Genomic DNA, 21,327 nt, shown 5'->3' with positions numbered 1-21,327 from the left:
GTTCAGGCTGGTGTGTAACCCAAGGGACACGGTCTGGACCCAGTCAGGGACCTGGACTGACGCTTTCTTTCCACTGTTCATCCTGAAGGATCAGGTGTCTGCTAGTTACCATATGGGTTATCTCTGTGGGAGCAGCTTTGTGGTTCTGATAACCAAAGAAAATGTTCACGCCTAATTGTAATCCTGTTTCTGTGGTGGGGGTATTTGCTCTTTTTCACTCCATTTCCCTTTGCCTGTGGTGTTTGTCTCTTAATTTGTGAGGGTTATGTGACGTTATCTTGCTTTTTAAAGGACAGGGGCTGTCTGTGGCAAGTGCACGTGTACGTAACAATGTCATGATTCATAACAGTGTAGTGCCTAGTGCCAGGCGCAAGTAAAGTAATTCATCTCAAGGTTGTTAGTAAGCTTTCTGGTGGGACAGCGATGCATAGACAGCCAAGGACTGTGGCAGGAGCTGAGACTCTCCCTCAGGCACAGTGCCGTTCTCTTTTTATGTGACTTCCTTTTCTCAAAAGAAGTTTAAGCTTGCGGTAAGGGGGAATAACTCGGTCTCTATTTCTCACCAAGCACTGCCCTCTTTGTAACCCAGAGCACTTTGTTCTGTTTTCTAGTCAGTTATCCAGTCAGCTACGCATTGTGTACTTGCCCCGCGTAAGGCACGGTGCTAGCTACTATGATGTGATCAGAACAGAAGGTCACGCGTTGCCCCTAAGTGATGTGGTATTGTGTGTGGGGCAGCAGTGGTTCCTGAGGAACCGCGGCTGAGCAGCTGACTCCCTTGGTCTGAGGAGAGAGACTGATGCTTTCTCTCCACTGTTCATCCTAAAGGATCAGGTGTCTGCCAGTTCATGACTATTACTGCTGACACTGACCAGGGAGCATCTTCTACCTTCCTGGATGTGAACTAGCTTGTTAGGCTGTCATTTGGATCCCAGTTAGAAGTGACTTGACCAGGAAAATACTGAGTAGTGATTTAAGAAACAAAGCTTTTAAAACAAACAAACAAAAAAATCAATTCAGATGTAAAGTTTTATCCACTTTATTGTTTCTCAAGAACTGGCTGTATAGGTCATTGGCCATATCAGAAATGAGCTTCATTTTTTTTTTTTAATGTTGAAACACTAATTTCTGGCAGAGTTAATTTATTTAAAAAAAAAAAAAAAGCATCCCAGTTTCTAGCCTGCTTGGAAGAAAATTGGCGAAGTGTGGATATACAGGAATCTGGGCTTATGCTCACTGTTACCAAATATCTTGAGGTTAAACATTCTTCCAGGATATTTCCCATTTTTCAGAACAACTGTGTTGTTGCTGCATTTGACACAGAATTACATTGTTTAGGTTGTATTTGAGGAGAAGATAAAATTCAGGCATAGGAAAAAGAGATTCCCAAAGATTGAGACTCTAATTTTAGCAAACAAGTATGATTAAAATTTCACAATAGATGCCTGCTTTCTGACCAGTTAAGGAGGTGATTATGTCCTAGAATAAATTCAGGCCACTGAGTACAAATAAATGTATTCATTTTACATTTATATCTACATAGTTTTGAATTTGAAAAATACTGGGAAAAAATATCATTCACAATTTGTCAGTGAAAGATACCTGTACAAAATATGGAATGAAAATTGCCTGTCCCCCACCCCCATGCACGTATACCTACCTCCTAGGTAATAACTACCCATTTAATGCATAGCTTTCCGGACTTTGTCCTATATATATATAAAATATATCTGTGCATGTTCTTTTATCTCTTTCTCGTTCTCTCTTTAAAACTGAATTTTGTAATCAAGCTATACCTAGTAGCATATTTTCATTTAACGATCTGTCATGGACATCTTTCCTGGTCAGCACTGTCATCGTTTTTAATGGCTCTCATCAGTTTCTGCACCTGGTGTACCCTGATGTTGTCACTTATTAATGGGCATTGGATTATTTCTAAATTTTTTGCTCTTAAGACAGCTTCCCATATAAATTTGTGTTAATGTGCATGTGCTACCATTTCTGAAGGACAGATTCCTAGAAAACGGGATTTCTGGGTTAAAAACTATATACATTTTTAGATTATATTCAGTAGTATTAAATCTCTTTCTGAAAAACTTATACCAGTGTGTACTTCCATAAACCCATTCCTTACTTCTCTTGTTAATACTGAATATTTTCCATCTTTAATTTTTCATTATAGTGGACAAAAATAATATTTTATTATTTAATTGGTAAGACTCTGATTTCCTTTGAATTTGAGCATTTCATCATGTGATTATTGGCTGTTTGCATTCTTCTGTAAATTGACCTAGTTATTTGGGTTACTTTGGGGTTATCCTACTAACTTTCAGGAATTCGTTTTATGTTCAGTATATCGGTGCCATGTCTACTTTATGTATTTGTAAATTTTTTCTTCCATTCTTTCGCTTCTTTTTTTATTTTTATTGATGGTGCCTTTTGCTATACAGAAGTTTCCATATTTTATGTGGAAGATTTTTTTCCTTAATAACAGCTTAAGTTCCTAACTTGCTTAGGAAATGTTCTCCCATCTCAAAGTTATAAAAATACTCATTTCATTTAATACTTTTACAGTTTTACTTTTTATACCTAGTTCTTGAATTCATTTAGGATTTCTTTTTATATATTACGTAAGATGGAGATCCAATTTCATTTTCATCCAGATGGATAACTAATTGTTGTAAGATCGTCTAATGACTAAATCTTTGTTTTCTGTACTATTTGATGTGTTGTCTCTATCACATGTCAAAGCCCCACATGTCCACGGGTGTGTTCCTGGACTTCTGTCTGAGTCATTCATTCATCTGTTCATTCTTTACCCATTTGTATACTATTGCTCCCTTGTTTTCAACACCGGTAGTGCCAGTTTGCCCAGCATCGTTCTTCTCTCAGATTCTCTTGGTCATTATCAGGGTTTGAGAATGTCAAGTTGTCCTGCAGAAAATCCTACTGAGATCATGTTTGGAATTATGTTGAATTTATAGGTCAGTGTGTGGAAAATTATAGTACAGGTCCTTTCCATTCAAGAACATGTATCTCCTTGTTTATTTGGGCCTTTTCTTATGTATTTTAGTCAAGGTTTGTCATTTTCTACATGGAAGTTTTTGATGTTTTTGTTGAAAGCACATTTCACTTCTTCACCAGCTGTTCTCTCCTTTCTCAAATAAAAATTTTTAATATTCTGTGGTTTGAACTTTAAAAATCTTTCATCCAGTCCTCTAGAGTTTTATTGGCATATTATGATTTAAATTATGTTTAATTTCTGTAACAGTTTAAATGGATTGGCATCTTTATATCAGTTCTTCCTCTCCAGGAGAATGGCTTGTCTAGTCATTCATTCATGACTTGATCAAGTCACCATTTCAGATTGTCTCTGATATGTTAAAAGGGATTTGTTAAATGCTGAAAAGAGAAAACGTCTTGCACTGATGTCTAACCTGCACCATCCTTGTTTTCAGGCAGTCTCAGCATTGGTGCAGCCTTTAGGGGTGTGTGCGGAGTACCTCAATTCCTCGGTGGTTCAGGTAAGATGGGGCCACTCTACATTTACTCAGAAGGTGACCCAAGACATACCAGTAGTCATCGTTACTCTTTTTATCAGGTTGTTCAGAATCGTGCCTAATCAGAGTAACTTCTTTTTTTCGGATAAGCTATTTTTCTAGTAAAAATATAATCAGAAGGTAACTAAAAAATGATTAATAATTTAAAGTATAGGAGATCTCTGATATTTTTGATTCTTTACCTTTTCAATTTATCCTTCTATCAAATATGATTTATATACGATTACATGTATTTTTATCTATAATATAGGCGGCATATATCCCAGCCCCCTTCCCAGGATTGTTGAAGGATTCCGTGCCATTATGTATTAAATTAGAGCAGCGTTGAGCACCCCACTGGGCTTACTTACTAGCCAAGTGACTGCTAAATAGTGGCCTAATGGCACATCTCATCTAATTTCTTGCCACTGCAGACCGTAAGCCAACAGGTCATCACACAGGCAAAGCTGGGTGTATCCGTTTGCTGATGCTTAAGGCCTATTGTACTTTCTTGTTTCCTTTCCATTTCAGTTAACAAGTTTTACTGAATGAAGTGTCACTTTGAAATACCTTCATTTTTTTGTTTTCTTTGTAAATAGATCTGTGAAACCTATAACTTTCACAGAGATTTTTTTTTAAGTCACTATAAATGGCTTTGAAAGCATCATGTCCTTTGGGAGCAATGTGTTTGCACGGTTCCTTCTTGTTAATACCTCATTTACTCAGGGCCATTTTAACAAGGGAGATAAGATTTGTTTTAGTAGGTTCTGGAAATGTCTACAATTTCTAAGTGTTACATGCTTTCTTTAAATGTCAAAGTAATCCTACAAGATTTTTAGATGAAATCAGATGGTTATTTATGCATTTCTTCATTCTGGTTATTAAGTTCTTTAGAAGCAGTTAGTGTTCTTTCAGCTTATTAAACATAGAATCATTAGTTTTATAGTAAGATAAGAAACAAGAGGCAAAATAATTTGACTTTTTAATAACTTAATAATTATTAATAATTTAATACTTGGCTTTTTAATAATCAGAGCCAAGATTGGATTTTTAAATGCTTTTTGCCCATGCATTCCAGTGTGGAAAGAGATTTATCATAAATATTCCAGCTGATAATTAATAATAAGTTTTTTAGAAATTCTAGGTTTAATAGAATTTTTGGAATTTTATAGAGTAAAAAGAGCAAAAAAGTATTGAATATCCAACCACAGCATATTTAACTTTTATTTCAAACTGTCCAACCTTACATTTATTCAGCAATATATTCATGCCTTGAATTTATTCTCATACTGTATTCACATCCTGTTACTTGATAGAAACTAACAATTGTCTATACTACTTGCCAGTTCTTTGACTTTGGAAGACATGTGTATGTGCCTTGGCTTCCTTGTCTGTGAAAGGGTGATCCTCCTGTCTCAGCTGCAGTGGAGAGTAAGCAGGGCCCGTGCTGCTGAGGAGAACAGCACACTTGCCTCTTACCATCACAGCCCCTAGTCCTCACTGTACAGTGGGCATGAGGAGGAGATCCTATTTGGATAGTTGTCTGAGGTCGTTTTAATTCATTGCTAATGTCTTCTTGGCTTTACTAGCCAAATACTATCTTCTCTTGTCACCAGATAAGTTTTAAAAATTATTTTACTTAGATGGAAGTGAGCATTTAGACCAAGCTAATACTTTCCTACTTCTCACGTAATAACTTAGAGACAGTTATTGGATTATGCTACCATTCTGGAGCACAGTGTTGTATTAATATCCTCTAGAGGCCTCATTTATATCAGCACACAAAAATAATGCATATCGCAGCACATTTTTTGTGCTCCATGCTTATATTAATTTATTAAAGTCAAATGTAAAAATATTTACTTTATTACAAAAATCATACATACTCATGCTTCATGTTTTAGTTTATGTGTCTTTGGTTGCTTCTTTTTCCCCCCCCCCCCCCCCCCAAGATTTTATTTGACAGAGATCACAGGTAGGCAGAGCAGCAGAGAGAGAGAGGGCAGGAAGCAGGCTCCCTGCTGAGCGCTCCATGCAGGGCTCAAGCCCAGGACCCTGAGATCATCACGTGAGCCGAAGGCAGAGGCTTAACCCACTGAGCCAACCAAGGCACCCCCTCTTCAGTTGCTCTTTAAAAAGACCCTTATGAGGGACGCATGGATGGCTCATTTGGTTAAGCGTCTGCCTTTGGTTCAGGTTATGATTCCAGGGTCCTGGGATCGAGTGCTGCATCGGGCTCCCTGCTCAGCCAAGAGCCTGCTTTTCCCTCTGCCTCCTGTTCCCCCTGTTTTGCTCTCGCACTCTCTCTCTCTCTCTGACAAATAAATAAAATCCTTTAAAAAAAAAAAAATAAGACCCTCATACGAATCACTGAATTCTGGGGCGCCTAGGTGACTCAGTGGGTTGAGCGTTTGCCTTAGGCTCAGGTCATGATCCTGGGGTCCTGGGATGGAGCCTCATGTCAGGGTCCCCCTGCTCAGTGGGGAGCCTGCATTTCTCCTCTCTCTGCACCACTCCTGCTTGTGCGCGCACACTTGCGCATTCTCTCCGCCCCCCCATAAATAAATAAATAAAAAAGAAAGAAAGAAAGAATCAATCCTTGAATTCTACTCCTGAAACCAGTATTGCACTGTATGTTAAGGAACTAGAATTTAAATAAAAATTTGAAGGGAAAAAAAATCTCAAACTTCTATTGGCAAAAACAAAAAAAAAACTTAATAAATGAGACATATTTAAGGGATGCCTGGGTGGCTCAGTTGGTTAAGCAGCTGCCTTCGGCTCAGGTCATGATCCCAGGGATCTGGGATCGAGTCCCATATCGGGCTCCTTGCTCGGCAGGGAGCCTGCTTCTCCCTCTGCCTCTGCCTGCCTCTCTGCCTACTTGTGATCTCTGTCTGTCAAATAAATAAATAAAATCTTTAAAAAAACATAAAAAATAAAAAAATAAAAAAAATAAAAAAATAAAAGGACCCTGCTAAGATAGCAGTGACAGGGACTGCACCCACGTGGTATGAAAGGAGCTGGGGCATGGAGTCCCTTGAGGGCCTGCTTGGGATGCTGGTAGCTAGCTGCAGCATCTGATACTGGAATCGAGGTCTTGGCATTGCACTTTCTCCTCTGTGAAGCGTGAGTGAAGAAGTGACTTCTCTCCAGTTCTGGAGCAGAAGCAGCAGTCTTTATTAAGCACAGCACTTCTGTTCTGCAGCCGATGCTGGACCCGGTCATCCTTACTACAATCCAGGATGTGCGCAGTGTAGAGGAGAAGGACCTCAAAGACAAGGTAAATCCTGTCTCCCACCAGGTAGGCCCCAGTGCCCGTTCACCCGTAGAAGCACAGCCAGGACCTAGGGCAAGAGTCACACACCTTTGTTCTTTGGATCCTGGTCACATACTACTCATATCAAATTAATTATACATTTCCTAACCAAAAAGTGCTTTTTCTGAAGCACCAGGTTGGCTGTAAATCTTACCAGTAGAGTGAATTTAGAGTTCTCAGTAGGTGATAACAATCAGAATTCTACTAACATGTTGATTTAGATAGTATTATAATTGGTATAGCATTGAGGAAGCTTTAAAATAATTCGATACTCTAAGCTTATCCAAAGTTGTTTAAATCAATTTTGACATTGAACATGATTTATTTTGTTGACCTTGAAATTCTCACAGGGCCCTTCCCTTTGCTCACCTGTCTGCTAACTTTTATTTAAAAGCAAACTAGTTAATTGACTGTACGGAGTATTGGATATCACCAAACCATTGCTGTTGAAAATGTGCTAAATTCCTGTGTGTATTACAAAAATTGAGATCAGAATGTTTTCATGGTTCCTTTTTTGTTTGTGTGTGCTTTTAATAAAAGAGATTGGTTAGCATCCCTGAGCTCTTGTCTGCCATCAAGTTACTCTGCATGCGTTTCCAGCCGGATCTGGTGACCGTGGTAGATGACCTTCGATTAGACATCCTACTGCGCATGCTGAAATCCCCACATTTTAGCGCTAAAATGAATTCCCTCAAAGAAGTAAGTTTTACATTTGCTTCCAGAAGACTTAAAGCACAGACTCTTTGAACTCTGCGAAAACATATGGTCGTTAATGTAAAAATGTTGGGAAATAAAGAAGGGTTTCTTGTAATCATACAAAAAAGAAAACAATGATTATACATAAAATGGTACACAGGGCTATGATTATTAAGGTGGTCTTTATATATGTGTTACATTCAAAATTCATTCTCTGAAATATTTGTGAAAGATTTAGTGTTTTTGTGAAATTTCCTAGAACATAATTTCTTGGATTAGACCTTTTGAGATTTACTGTTTACCCTAGGGGTACACTTCCTTTTGGTATATTTCAGATAGGTGTTTCCTTAAACCAAATGTTCTAACTTGGGTTGGGACCAAAACAAAAAGACTGCAGCTGTGACCACCTAAGCAAAATGCTGGAAGTGTTTTCCTATCACTTCCTAAACTTCATCTGAGCATAGTTGGTTTTAGTGAGTACAGTTGGAGCCAGTATAGTTCAGTCATACTTCCGGTCTTCTTCCCTGAAGTTCCACATTAAGTAGGATTCTTTACTGCAAGTGGAGTAAACTCATCGTGAACCATCTGGGGCCGAAAGAGGAATTACAGGGAGGAAGGCTGGGCTGTTCCATGTGAATGAAGGATTGGCTGGCCAGACCATGGAAGGGCAGGGACACATGTGGGCAGCAGGAACAACTAGAATTTGAGACCTGACCACTGCCAGGACTGTCCAAGTCTTGTCCCTGCTTTTCTGAGTGTGTTGGCTTGGCTTTCTCTTTTCCTACAGAGTGACATTTTTCATGGGGTAGACATCATGGCCACAGATGGTCTATACTTGGGACCAGGGAGGGACTGACACTTTCTGGTCCCAAGTACAGAATTCAGAGGGTGCACTAGTAGAAGTTGGGTCAGATGCTTTTCCCCAAGCCACCCCAGGTGCCATTCTTGGCTCCCTGTTCTTTTTAGAGACACATCAGGAATAAATAGTCTGTTAACTTATTACAGTAACTGGCCTTCAATACATCTTGACTAATTATCAGACCACATTACAACATTGTATAAGTCACAGGATGTGTATACAAATATATATAGGTTTTGATTATGCATATTTACACTAGGTTTATTCACAATAATTCTTTTTAGGTAACCAAGCTAATAGAAGATAGCACTTTATCCAAATCTGTGAAGAATGCTATAGATACAGACAGACTGTTAGATTGGCTGGTTGAAAACTCAGTTCTGTCAATTGCATTGGAAGGTAAGTTGCTTTAAAAAATAAATATATATATATATGTATATATATATACATATATATATATATATTTCCTGGGGCGCATGGGTGGCTCAGTGGGTTAAAGCCTCTGCCTTCGGCTCAGGTCATGATCCCAGGGTCCTGGGATCGAACCCCGCATCTGGCTCTCTACTCAGCAGGGAGCCTATTTCCTCCTCTCTCTCTGCCTACTTGTGATCTCTGTCTGTCAAATAAATAAAATCTTTAAAAAAAAATACTTCCTATCATAATTATAAATAACATTTTTTGTACTAATGCTAAGAAAATGTTGTTTAGACTGTATTAGCCTTTAAATGTTGTACAAGTTACTATTGCTTTGAATTAATAGAATCGTATTTAGAAAGTCAGTGTTCACTGTTCTGCCTCTTGGGTGTCTCTTCTCCTAGGCAACATAGACCAGGCCCAGTACTGTGATCGTATAAAGGGGATTATTGAACTCTTGGGCAGTAAACTGTCTTTAGATGAGCTCACTAAAATTTGGAAGATACAGGTAAGTTGATCAGAATTACTTTGCCTTTTTCTGACATTTTTGGCAGAAAGAGAGGGTGGAGGGTGGTGAACAAGCAGGGAAATGGAGCTTCTGTCTTGCCTTAGCCTCAGCAGCTCTGCCAAAATCTGCTTTCCCATCTGGGGCTTGTGTCAAGGTTGTGTATGTGAGAAAGGCTTGGACTTGCTCAGAATATGTGAAACGACTGAGCACGTCTAGCCCTCTTGTTTCTCAGTTAACACAATGAAGAGCCGTCCTGCAGGCTCCCCAGCAGTTAGTGGCAGCACTAGAACAGTATGTCTCTCGTTTGTCAGTCTTGTGTTCTTTTCATCGTTTGCTCCTCAGTTTTCACAGATGAGTTTTTCCTGTTGGGTTGTTAGTGAGAGTGAGAGTCCTGCTTACTGAGTTCCCAGACCTCATCTCACCAGGCTCCCCGAGGCCGCTGCCGAATTGGCCATGCTCCTGCCTTTTCTTTTCCTTCACTTTTTTACTAGTCCATTGGACTCATTTTCCCCCCACTTTCCTGGTACCCTTTTTAAGTCTCCTGTACTAACTTATTTGTTCTCTTCTTCTTTGTAGATGCTAGTTTTGTTCATATCTTAGCCCTTCCCTTGGTCTGTAATCTCCTGTGGGGCAGTTTCTTCCCCTCCTGGGACTTCAAGTGCATTTGGATGCCGCTGACACTCAGAACTATGCCCCCGATTCAGACCTCCTCTTGGCACTCCAGTGCCATGTACCTAGAAGCATAACAGTTACACCTTCTTGCATGCCATCTTGTAGGCATCTCAAATTCAGTATGTCAGCACCTAGTCATTTTCCAGGCTATTTCAGTAATGGTATTAGCCTTTGTCTAACCACTAAGCCAGAAGGAGGCCTGGGGCTCACCTTAACTATACCGTCTTAGTTCGCTGTATACTCAGAACCTAGTCAGGAAACAGAAGCTACACTGGGTATTTCAGAGGGAGTTGGATACAGGGGCCTGTTTACAAAGGCCTTGCTGGGTGGAAGAGCAAAAGAGAGAAGTAGGAATGTTGGAGGAACAGAATGGGGAAAGGGACCTCTGAAGTCCAAGGAAAGGGAGTGAATTTGGGGGGTGCTCTCCTGGCACATGCTGGGGTGCCAAAGAGGTGGTGGCACGGCCACCAGGGCTTCTCTCTGGCTGCCCCCGATGCCAGCCCCTGCATCCCCTTCCTGAGCACGAACCAGTGCTTCTTTCTTCCTCTTCCCTTCTCATCACCCAGCAGTGCTTCTCATGGGCAGAATATCACAGCAGTGGAGCTAGGAGAGGAACTGTAATTTGCAGGCTCCCAGCCTAGCAGCAGAAGTAGGCTATAGAAAGAAAACAGTCCCAGGTCCTATAAAATCTTGCTTCCCATGTCCACCGTAGTTGAATACTCTCATAATGTTTTTTGAGTGTGAGTTTTGAATCCACATAAGGTTGGAGATTAGAGACATAATGCAGATATTGTATATCATTGCTACGTTCAGTGAATATATGTATATAGTAGATACTAAGCAGATTCTTGTAGAGTTGAATCTCATTCCAATTTTAGTATATATGCTGCTGAAGCGAGCACTAGAGTTGAATCTCAAAAAGCCTCTGCCTCTCAAGTCCGTTGCGTGGTGTGCAGTGAGGTATGATGGAGTCATGTTTGAAGTTACAAAGTGAGTTTTGACCACAAGGTTGACCCCAGGGCCTACATCACTGAGGCAGAGATTTACTGGATGTGGGATAAATTAATATTAGTTGAAATTATAAAGAATCTAGGGGCAAAATAAAAAATGACGTAGATGGTACTCTCAGGTAGATGGTACCCTCAAGCTCATTTATAAAGTGCTGGAAGCGAATGTGTTTGTTCTGTGCTTAGTTCGAACCTTTTTATGAGCCAGTTGAAAACATTTCTTGCTCTCCTCTTGAAATGCGTATGTCGAATTGAGAATTTCTTTTAAAGATTTAATGCTGCTAGAAATTTGAACAAGGCCAACTGATGGCCATTAACAGTGGTTGTTTCCTGTGGTTTTGTTGTCATGCAATTGAGTGCTGATCAGGCCAGAATCAGTTTATCTTGTTGCTGTTTTACTTGGGCTTCTGTCAGTTGCTGGGGGGAAGCATGAGGGTCTTTCCAAGTTGCAGGACGTAACTTTCCCCTGCTGTCTCCTTTTCCAGTCGGGACAATCGTCTACTGTGATCGAGAACATCCATACAATTATTGCTGCAGCAGCTGTCAAATTTAATTCAGATCAGCTTAATCATCTGTTTGTTCTCATCCAGAAGGTAGGTGTCCAGTCAGCTGCACCTGCTTTTAAGTTTTTCTAAAAGAAGCTCATTTTGAGGTCTCTGAGTCAAGGAACTCTTCTTACTTTGTTAAACCATTCTAGCTCAAGTGTAAAGGTTTCTGCATATTTTGCCCATTTGATGAAATTGGATTGTCTTGTCTTTTCTGTTCCCCAGAGCTGGGAGACTGAAAGTGATCGAGTGAGGCAGAAGCTGTTGAGTCTGATTGGACGAATAGGCCGGGAAGCTCGCTTTGAGACCACTTCTGGAAAGGCAGGAGAATCCAGTTAATCTTCCCAGCTACAAATACTGAATGTGGTCTGACTGGTGTGTGGGCCGGCTCATCTTGTGTGGCATTATTGCAGGTGTTAGATGTACTCTGGGAACTGGCGCATCTTCCGACCCTGCCCAGTAGCCTTATTCAGCAAGCCCTGGAGGAGCACCTGACAATCCTTAGCGATGCGTATGCCGTGAAAGAGGCAATCAAGAGGAGCTACATCATTAAGTGCATCGAAGACATTAAAAGGGTCGGTTTTGTCTTTGGTCTAGTTTTGTTGTCAGAGCCATAGTGTTGTAGTTAGAGCCAAATCATTTTCTTACCCTATTCTGTAAATTAAATGTCCTATCTGGAAACTCTTGCCTTAGAGTCCAGGACTGGGAAATTATAGGTACTGCTTTTTCCAAGTCACTTATGTTTCTCTTAAAATTAATTTCAGCCTGGAGAATGGTCAGGTTTGGAAAAAAACAAGAAGGATGGATTCAAGGTAAGAATTTGCAGATGGAACCGCGTAAAAGGTATACTAATTTAATAATTTTTTTCAATAAGTGATACCATACTTTGAAGATAACAGTCTCTTTTGGTGTTTCTTTGAGTAATGTTCAGATAGAAGCCGCTGTTTAAATATTCATGAATCCAAGGTCACGTTCACAGAGTAGTTTCATTTTGTTGCTTCCAAAAAATTGTAAGACCTTTAACTTAGTTTTTTCTTTGTAAAATAAATGCAAAGTCTACACAACTTTAATAAGTACAGTGGATTCTGCTTAGTATCATGCCTGTTTTTCTGCCATGAGGGAGAAATGGAGGAGCACTCATAGAGTGGGAAGAAAGAGTTTCGTGCAGTGCTGGCACACAGTAATTTTTAGGTGCCTGGTTCAGAGGTGTCCATAAAGAAATTCCATAGTCCTGCTGCTGGGGTCTGAGGCTAGAAGGTGGTCTGTGGCTAGCGACTGCTGTGGGAGCTCTCTCCTGCTCGGGGGCTCTGGCCTTTTGGCTGTGGGGGACTTAGGGGCCTCCCTTTGAAAATCTGGTTAGCGGAGGAAGCAGTGAGGACCGGAGCTCTCCTGTCGCCCCAGTGCTTCAGCGTCCGCCCGTGCCCGCCCATGCTTACCCATGCTCTCCCATGCTCTAGGGGGCTCATGACAGGGCCGCTCACTGGAGCTGCAGCCCTGGCCAGAGGCGAGGCGCTCCTCTGGCCGAGGTCCTTGGCTTGCGCAGACCCAACAGAGAGCCTCATAGTGAGAGGGACTTCCTCTTACTGTGACATAAGGAAAGGTTTTGGTGACTAGCCAGGGGCTCCGTAATTTCATTGGTTCAACATTTTTCTTGGCTTTCACTACGAAGTATTTCTTTAAAGGATCTTGAACACTGTTCCTTTTCACTTGTGTATTCAGAGACACTCAGCTCTTGTTAAAAGGCTGTGGTGATTCAGTGGGCTTTCATGAAGTTCTGTGTGGTCATCAGGTTTAGTTAGGGACACCTAAGAACTTGGTGTTTAAATTTCTGACCCTGGAATTCGATCAGGTGAATTTTCTACATACACGCTAGCTTTAGAGATTTTCAAAAAGTCACTCGCAGGCTGGAGCTGATGGTGCTCAGGCTGTGAGGAATCGTTCCTTTAATTCAGCAGCGTTGCTCTCATCCTCAGATACAGTACGAATTTTTCCAGTTTTCTCAGCTCAGCAGTCCGGATCATTTATCGCAGCCTCCGCCTTTACACTTGGACCTCGTCCAGAGTTATGTAAGGAGTTTAGATCCTTCAGTAGTGACAGTGAGAGGAAAGGGGTATCTCTAGAACAGTGGTCTTTTCTTCTCAGTAACAGATACGTTTCTTTATAAATGGGAGGGGTCCACACCCAAGAGACTGTTCCCTGGAAATTGGCTTTTGAAAGCAGAAACCCCTTCCCACCGTCCGTTCCTTCTGTTCCTTCCTCGTGCGGCTCAGGCTCAGTGTCACTGAGCAATCCCGGTCAGTCCGCGGCATTCCTGCGTCTTCGCTACCTCTCTGCAGTCCCTCCATTCATGCCTGTTGTTTTACGACAGAACTCAAACAGCAGCAGGGCCATTTTTGGAGTCATTTTGTGAAACTCCAAAGGAGTACTCTTCATTTTTTTTTTTAAATCTCCTACTGCTCCCAGTAAAGAAATTCTGATGGACCATTACTTTGTTCCAAATAACAATACCTTGCATTTCCATAGCACTTTCTAGTGAACTAAGTGCTCACAGATATTCTCTGAAAGTACACACGGCTGAGGGGGGCAGTGGGAAGATCAGAACCCCCTGGACGTGACTCCAGGCAGGGGGGTGAGTTATATACTGCCACTAAAGGTGTTTTTCTATGCTATGCCCTTTCCTGCCAGGCAGCAAGGTGGGCTGACTGGGGATTATGTCTCCCTGCCAGGCTACACAGAAACTAAGCAAAGGGTAAGACAAGATCACCCACCTCTTACTCCCCTCCCAACCTCAGCTACCTCTGTTCCCCCCAACTGACTCCCCTCCCCTCTGCTTTTCACACTCTTCAAATTCCCAGATTCCACTGTTGTGTTCAGAAATCCTGACCTTTTTTTCTTAACTTCATTTTTATAGATTCTGCCAGGATACCCTTGGCTCCCGTGGTCCTCTTTCCTTTGCTTCCTTTATGCCTTCCACTGTTTACCCCCAGCCCTCTCCCTCCTATTTCACTTCTTTTTGCCTTCAATTAAAAATTTAAATGTGCTCATCCAAAAAAAAAAAATTTACTAAACCAAAAAAGTCATTTTTACTCAAGTAGCAGCGTTTGCGTAACCCTAAGTCCTTCTTTTAAGGCTGTCCCCAGCACAGCACCTGGCAGCTTCTAAGTAGATGCCCATCCCTTCCTCTTGATCCCTCCCCTTCACCCTGTTGAGGACACTAAAATCTTTACTTACCCAGTATGGAGTGGCCGCTACTTGCTAAAACGTGTAATTGAAAGCAAGAGTAGCAAGATGTCCTCAGTGCAGTTTCACAGTGATGTGGTTAGCACAGGAAGAAAGACTTTTTAAGAAATGTCCTCCTGTGCAAAAAATTGGTACTACGAATCTAGATAAATGGCTAGGTCCAGAAAAATAAGGCAGATGAGAAGGTGGGGATGTTCAGCTTTGAGAATGGAATTCAAGAAAGAATATGAACGTGTTCTTCGGAGACTTAGATTGTGGTAGAGAAGTTTGATTGCACTGACTTTTTAGGTCTCCCAAGAAGTCATGAGAGGCATGTTTCAATATGAGAAGACAGTGCACTTTCGGTGAGAACAGTCTGCCCTCAAGGGCACCGCCTCCTGACTCCCTCATCATGGGAGACACCAGGAGAGTAGTCGTTTAACGAAAGCGAGTGAGGGTTTAGGCATAGGTTTGCAGGCTGCACCACCTGACCTCTGAGGCTTCAGCTGATGCTCAGTGTCTGCTTCGGATATGCCGTTACCTCCTACTTACGAAACCTCAGCTCCATTACCAGGCATTATCCAATATGCTCATTTTAATTGTTTCCCATAGTCTCTTGCCCCTTTGGTAACTAGAGAAAAATCACTTAAATTTTTCTTGTAACTTAGCAACCTAGTGTCATAGATACGATGAAATAAATAACATCTTTCCTGTTTGCTAAACTGTAGGAAGATTATATCGGAAGTACTTTTTAAATTCCAATTTTATAGGATTTCCTTTATTTTATTGGACAGTGAATGACTTCCACAGGATGATTTTCTATGTTAAATAAAAATATTCTAGCCGTAATTGACTTAAGTCTTACATAATGATGCTTTTTCAGTATATCTGATTATTTGCTGAAGGGTTCATATTTATATCCTAATGTTTATAATCATTAGTAGATATTGGTTTGGACTTAAGTCCTTAGAGTTTTATTCTTTGTCATTTTGCAGCTCTTCTATTTTAGCTGAAATAATGTAGGTAGTCTTGCAAATAGTTGGCCTATAATACATACCTTATTTCTCTGATTATAAGATGCCTGTGATTGCACCCCGCATCACAGACCTAATAAGTTTGCAAAGAAGAAAAAAGAAATTGCACATTTCCTTTTACCATTCGCTTGTTAAAATGCCCACCCAGCGTCTAAATGGAAGCCTCTTTTTGGACCCGTATGCAGAGCTTCACTGGCACAGTGCTTTTCAGTATCTAGAGTAGTGATTTTGACCACTGAAATCTCCCAAGAGTGACTGTGTACTTTTGAGGCATGTGAAAGAATATGAAATTTTGTGTCCTTGTCCTTTTTGGTAAATCAGGCTGCTTTTTTTCCTTAATTGAGTTGCGATGTGTATACTACAGGATAAACGGCTTCTCTCAAATTATGGGTGTACCTTTGGACAGAGACATTTAGTGCTGGGTGACAGAGCCCTTCACCGGGTCTGACTCTGTCACACCAAATTCCCCCAGCTGTGAGAAATGCTTTAGACTGAGACCACTGGCAGTTTTCTTTGCTTTTAATTGAGTTGACAGATGAAACAGGCTAGTCAGTGTTACATCATAGTGCCATCTTTTTTATAAGAATTTTAGTAACAAATCCTTGTTCTAAATTTAAGTTAAAAAGCTATCCTTGTTTGGTGCTACAGAAATGAAGTCACAACTAAAATGACAGGTAGATGCACAAACAAATACGTTTCATATGCAGCCAAGGGTACATGCATTCAGGTAAGGACAGCTGTGTCAGAACTTACTCCTACACCTAGTGGCTGCTAAGTTACTTTTGACAGTTGTAAGAAGCGTCAATTTCAGAAATGTTGAAATTTATAAAACCGGTATCTTAGAATCCAGGAAATAGGGTATTTGATGATTGATTGGCTGATCCTCAAGAAAACCAGTACTGTTTTTGGCAGTAGCTCTCTCAAATACACATATTTGGTAGTATAGTGTTTTCCTGCCAGAGACGGAAAGTGTATTTTTCCAAAGTATTTTCTACCTCGTAAAGGTCTTCATCTGACAGAGGCACTTGAAGAAGGAAGAGAAGGCTATAAAAACAAAAGCAAAATTCAGCCTTTAAAATAAAGGCTAAGGGCTTAAAACTTCTATCAGGTTTTTAGAGACTTAATAGATAATTTGATTAATAGTGTTAAACAGTCTTCCAAATTTTATAAATGTCTTAGTTCAAAAGATGCTATGTATTAAAGAACAGTTCTCTTTTTAAAGATCATTTCACAAGCATCGGACTTTTCAGATATGTACTATGAAAGATCTGGATTGTCGTGTATCAGTTTCAGAAATAACATTTGAAAGTGTTATGAAAAATACAAAGTATAACTGTATAGTGGCTGTAATAATTAATAAAAATAGAATTCTCTCTTGCAAAATTGTTCTAACTAGGATGTACAAGCAGCTCCTGAGTATTTTCTTTAATATTTAGACCACTATCAGTATCTTGATCATATCATTGGTATCTTAATCGTGTAATTATAGAAAATCGTATTTTTATACCATTTTACTTATCAGCCAGCTCAGTATTATCCAGGGTAAATTTTGGCCATCAGCTTATTTCATTCCAACATGTCCTAGCAGCCTGTGCTACTTAATCTATCCTCTGAAGTTGCTAATTCCTTGTCGTCTGTTTTTTGCTGATGTACCCCTATACATTTACTGTCACTTCACATCCACTCCTGTTTGCAGTTCTTGGCCTTAGGAAATTGCATGCAGAATAAGAAGTTGAAGACTGAATTATGAATGCATGGAGATGCGCTCTAAATGAGCAGTGTGAAGAGAAAAATAATAGAATGTGTAGCCATAAAACCTAATTGACTTGGGAAATTTTTATAGCCCATAAATTTAGCCTGCCATTTATTTCTAGATGTAACTGATGTAACTTCTTTTTAACTCTAGTCATCTCAGCTCAATAACCCCCAGTTTGTATGGGTGGTGCCGGCTTTGCGTCAGCTCCACGAGATCACCCGCTCGTTTATAAAACAGACCTACCAAAAGCAAGACAAGGTAAGAGAAGAACACTGTTCGATGACTGTCCAGTTAGACACACAGCTGTTAGAATAACGAAACATAGATTGCTGAGTTTTAAAGTCACTATTTTACATTTTTATGATTATTAATATAGTTCATTTATAGTCTCTAATCTTGAGTTTAAATATCTTTCTGCTTTCATTTCGATGGATCTTTTCTTTCTTTCTTTCTTTTTTTTTTTTTTTTTTTTTTTTTTTTTTTTTTTTTTTTTTTTTTTGTAAGATTTATTTATTTATTTATTTGCCAGAAATCACAAGTAGGCAGAAGTAGGCAGAGAGGCAGGCAGAGAGAGGGGGAGAATCAAGCTCCCTGCAGGCTCCCTGCTGAGCAGAGAGTCTGATGTGGGGCTCGATCCCAGGACCCTGGGATCATGACCTGAGTCGAAGGCAGAGGCTTAACCCACTGAGCCACCCAGGCACCCCATTGACGGAGCTTTTCTTTTAATCTATCCTAACTCATTTCCTTTTTATTTCCTTAATTTATTGAAGTGATTACACCAGTTTTTGAAAGTCAGAATGTGTTTGGAAAGATGTGAAGACATTTAATCTCAGGAAGATTGGGTTGTTTAAGGACCTGGATCTTCCTTGGTGGGAGAGATTTGGGAAGAAAGATCCGGAAAAGTACGCAGCCAGTGAAATAGTTCTTAGGAAAGTCGCCTTAAACAAACAAACAAACAAACAAACAAAAAAAAACTGTCTAGAAGAAGAAAATTAGCAGAGAAGTTTATTCCCTTAATTTTAATTATGTGCATACTAGATGGTTTTATTTGCTTGTGTTGAACTGACAAAATTACTGCAGCTTCTCATGCCATCTTTCTTTTTGTTGTTTCTGCTAAGAGCATTATTCAAGACTTGAAGAAGAATTTTGAAATCGTGAAATTGGTAACGGGAAGTTTGATAGCCTGTCATCGACTTGCAGCCGCTGTGGCTGGACCCGGAGGCTTAACTGGTTCAACACTGGTGGACGGCCGATACACTTACCGGGAGGTATCCGCCGTTGCGCTTTTGTGTCGTGATTTACAGTGCTCATCTGGCTTTTTGCACTTGAAGCGTAAAAAATTACATTCATTGGGTGTCTCTCTAAAAGAGGTGGCCTGGGGTATCTTTGTAGTGACTGAACGGTTTTGTGTTTTGACTACAATCATTTTAAAACAAAAGTTGAGAAAAGTGTTATTTCTGGGTAAATCTTTCAGCAAATCACCTAAAAACTGCCTGTGATAAAGATCACCATCTTTCTTTTGTCTTTCATGGGAAATAGTAATTGTCAGTTCTCTGAAGAGTTGTTTTGTTTCTTAAATCAACTGGTTAGTAACATTGTTTTTAAAAATTAGAAAAAATCTTAACTCACTGCTTGTGAGTTTGTGGTGTTTCACTTTGAGATTGCTGAGATGATACTTTACTGACATCCTAAATCAACTGGAATTGGTAATAGACTTCAAGTAGCTTCTACATTGTGCTGTCAGCTTACAAACAGATGTTTCGCATTTATATTATCCTAAATTATATGAGAAAGTGTTAGGTAGAACTCTTTTTTTAATTAAAAAGATTTGTTCTTCATTTTCCTTTTAGGAAGGAGCGCCTGGAGTTAACTAATTAGCATTACTTCTTTTTGCAGTATTTAGAGGCCCATCTAAAATTTCTAGCATTTTTCTTACAAGAAGCTACGCTGTATCTGGGTTGGAATCGTGCCAAGGAGATCTGGGAGTGTCTTGTGACTGGCCAGGATGTCTGTGAATTAGATAGAGAGGTAAGAAGATGGTAGTGTGGGTAAAATAAGGCAGAAGTGGGACTTAAATATTTTACCTTTTCTGGGTGTCTCATATTTTTTGTGGGTTTCACTTCTTTAATTCTAAACACTTCTCAATTTGCTAAGCATACATTGTACCAATAGGCCAGGAACTATACGTGCTGAAAAAATATTTTATGTAATTTATATCTATGATCTAAATATATGAGTTCTTTAGTAATTTTTATACCATTCCGGGTAAAATCAAATTCAGAGCTAGCACAGCTACAGAATTCTTATTGTGTCTTTTATGTTTTTTCTCCCTCCCATGGAACTAATTTCGAGTTACCAACCAGAACTTTGAGTCCCTGTAATGATGTTGTACCCCAGAAACACAAAGAAAAATAAATGCCTAGACAGATTTTTTTAAACTATAATTAAGCAGCTGAAAGTAGATTAAACCAGAAGCAGAACACCTGACTTGGCATATTTTAACAATGAATTACTGTTTGCTCATCTCATTTTATAGAATTATAACTGCTTGATAGTATTGTTGAAAGGACTACATATGTGCCCTTGCCTAGCACAGTCATTGGCACATACATAGCCAGGCTTGTTAATGAACATTAGTGGAGAAGCCCAAGTTTAAGTTCCATTGAACGATGTGAGTCTATATTTGCATTATCTGGGGGAAAGGTTGCTAGAACTGCTTTATTTAGTTCCAGAGTACCAGGCATTTCAGTTTTCAGTGGTATTTCATCAATAAATATTTTTAAAGGTTTAAACTTTTCTTCACTTTCCCACTTTGGAATATGTATTTGCCTGAAATGGATTTTACTTATAGGATAACATTTGTCTTGATCCACAGATGTGTTTTGAATGGTTTACAAAAGGGCAACATGATCTCGAGAGTGATGTTCAACAGCAGCTTTTCAAGGAGAAAATTCTTAAATTGGAGTCCTATGAAATCACAATGAATGGTAGGAAAACAACGTAAAATCTTTTTTTCTCAGTTCTTTAAGAAATTTTTCTTCCCTCTCCTCCTAAGTCCGTTTCTCAGTCTGGAATATCCTTCTGGACTTTTCTTTACATCTCTGTATACATATGTTTATATACACAGATAATTTCCTTTTTATGTGAATGGTATATGATTAATTTTAAATTATATGGCCCGATAGCTCAAATGGTCAAATGGTAGGATGTGTCAGTACTTCATTCCATTTTATGGCTGAATAATATTCCATTGAAATTTTATTTATCCGTCCCACATTTTATTTATCCGTCCATCAGTGGATGGACACTGAGTTGTTACCACTTTTTGGCTATGACCAATAATACTGCTATAAGCATTTATGTACAAGTTTTTGTATGGACATTAGTTTTCATTTGTCTTTGATGTATACCAAGGAGTGGAATTGTATCCTGGAACTAACATTTGAACAACTGTCCAACTATTTTGCAAAGTGGCTGCGCTGTTTGTAAGCCTCCCAGCAGCATCTGAGGGTTTCAGTTCCTTCCCATCTTCGCCAACACTTGTTACTGTCTGTCATCTTTATTCTTGCTGTGGTGTGTGTCAAGGGTTATCTCATGGTTTCGGTGTGCCTTTCCCTGATGACTGATACTAATGAGCATCTGGGCATGTGTTTATTGACTGTATGTATATATTCTTTGGAAAAATGTCTGTTCAAACCTTTTGCCCATTATAGGTTGGCTTGTCTTTATTGCTGAGCTGTATATTCTGCATAGTATCTCCTC

At 39.8% G+C, this 21,327-nt stretch overlaps 1 protein-coding gene across 3 annotated transcripts in view; it reads left to right on the top strand.

Annotated features, from left to right (window-relative positions):
- Positions 1-21,327, top strand: part of USP24 (ubiquitin specific peptidase 24) — a 134,185-nt gene that overhangs the window by 41,104 nt on the left and 71,754 nt on the right. For 2 of the 3 annotated variants that reach the window (XM_032839732.1, XM_032839731.1), the window contains exons 8-21: positions 3,459-3,524; positions 6,745-6,819; positions 7,396-7,554; positions 8,695-8,809; positions 9,229-9,332; positions 11,497-11,604; positions 11,782-11,877; positions 11,970-12,131; positions 12,321-12,368; positions 14,246-14,305; positions 17,716-17,823; positions 18,684-18,833; positions 19,462-19,593; positions 20,441-20,552. In XM_032839732.1, coding sequence (XP_032695623.1) covers positions 3,459-3,524; positions 6,745-6,819; positions 7,396-7,554; positions 8,695-8,809; positions 9,229-9,332; positions 11,497-11,604; positions 11,782-11,877; positions 11,970-12,131; positions 12,321-12,368; positions 14,246-14,305; positions 17,716-17,823; positions 18,684-18,833; positions 19,462-19,593; positions 20,441-20,552 — 1,495 coding nt within the window. The remainder of the gene's footprint in view (positions 1-3,458; positions 3,525-6,744; positions 6,820-7,395; positions 7,555-8,694; positions 8,810-9,228; positions 9,333-11,496; positions 11,605-11,781; positions 11,878-11,969; positions 12,132-12,320; positions 12,369-14,245; positions 14,306-17,715; positions 17,824-18,683; positions 18,834-19,461; positions 19,594-20,440; positions 20,553-21,327) is intronic. The other variant, XM_032839733.1, reaches the window with a different exon arrangement.

The sequence above is a fragment of the Lontra canadensis genome, unplaced genomic scaffold (genome assembly GCF_010015895.1).
Source record: "Lontra canadensis isolate GAN:19392208 unplaced genomic scaffold, GSC_riverotter_1.0 scaffold109, whole genome shotgun sequence".
Lineage (NCBI taxonomy): Eukaryota > Metazoa > Chordata > Mammalia > Carnivora > Mustelidae > Lontra > Lontra canadensis.
Note: the sequence above shows the minus strand (reverse complement) of the source record. Positions and strands in the feature narration are given on the sequence as shown.